A 1,064-nucleotide genomic window follows, 5' to 3' on the forward strand; every position below is an offset into this window, starting at 1 on the left:
GGCGGAGGGGCCGGCGCCTGCCGGCCGCCCCCGTCCCCGTTCACGCGCCGCGGCGCCTTCTTCTCCTCCATCCGGACCTTCTTGGCGGACAGCGACGCCGGCGGGTCCCGGGAGGACGACTGCAGCTTGCCGAAGGGCTCCTTCTCCGAGACGGCCGGGGCGGCGACGGCGCCGCGCACTGGGCTCGGCGGCGCCGCCATTTTGCGCTCCTGTTGTATTTACTCCGCTCGGCTCCCGGCGCGGGGCGGGGGCGGGGCGGCCGGGGGGGACACCGGCCCGGCCCTCCATTGGGTGAGCCGCGTGGAGGGACACATCCAGAAGCCAATCAGGGGCGCGATGTGAAGTTGGAGGGGCGGGTCTGCCGAGCTGACCCGCGCCGAAGGTCAGCGCTCGGCGGGGCGCGACGGCCGCGGGACGCCGGCCCGCGATGGTCTTTGCTGTCGCTGGCGGCGCTCGGGGGCCTGCGCGAGCTCGGGAAGAGCCCGGAACCCCAGCCCGCCCCGACTGGGTAGCTGAAGCCACTGCCTTTGCTGCGATCGCTCAGTACTGCAAGGTCGGGAAGCAGGGCCGGTCGGAACTTGGGGTGCTTCCCCCACGCCCCCGCCGCGCTCCAAGGTGGGTGCGAGGGTGACGCCGCGCCGCCCCGAGGCTCCGGGAAGCGGCGTCGGCGACGTCTGCAGGCGTCTGTAAAGTTTCTGTGTGCTTTCACGGAGGAGTTTATTTTGACTCACCAGGTTTCCCTTTGCGTCTCCGACGTGCGGTGCGCTCTGTGAGCGCGCTGGGCTGCCGGGGACGAGGGTCCCGGAGACGCCGCGGGACGGCCGCAGCCCGGTGGGAGCCTGGCTGTAATTTCCCTCGCCGACCGCCCGCGCGATCAGAAGCCCGGGGAAGGGAGAGAGGGAGGGAGGAGAAAACGAAAGTGGTCAGTTCAGAGAGGGAGGCTCGCCAGAGGAGCTCTAAGCTGCCTGTTACTTTCTGGAAAGAGTTGAAAGTAACCTTTCGGGAGTATCCATGCCTGTGACCTCAGGAAGTGGGAAATGTTTGCTTTGTTTCACTCTTTCTTT

At 68.6% G+C, this 1,064-nt stretch overlaps 1 protein-coding gene across 1 annotated transcript in view; it reads right to left on the reverse strand.

Moving 5' to 3' along the window:
* The window catches only part of Rsbn1l (round spermatid basic protein 1-like), a gene marked incomplete in the record, with an annotated part of 74,642 nt that extends 74,405 nt beyond the window's left edge, over positions 1–237 (reverse strand). The window contains 1 exon segment of the mRNA XM_005377211.2: positions 1–237. Within this exon segment, the coding sequence (XP_005377268.2) occupies positions 1–200 (200 nt within the window).
* Between the last annotated feature and the right edge of the window lie 827 nt (positions 238–1,064).

This window comes from Chinchilla lanigera, unplaced genomic scaffold (assembly GCF_000276665.1).
Source record: "Chinchilla lanigera isolate Chin_1 unplaced genomic scaffold, ChiLan1.0 scaffold00009, whole genome shotgun sequence".
Taxonomy (NCBI): Eukaryota; Metazoa; Chordata; class Mammalia; order Rodentia; family Chinchillidae; genus Chinchilla; species Chinchilla lanigera.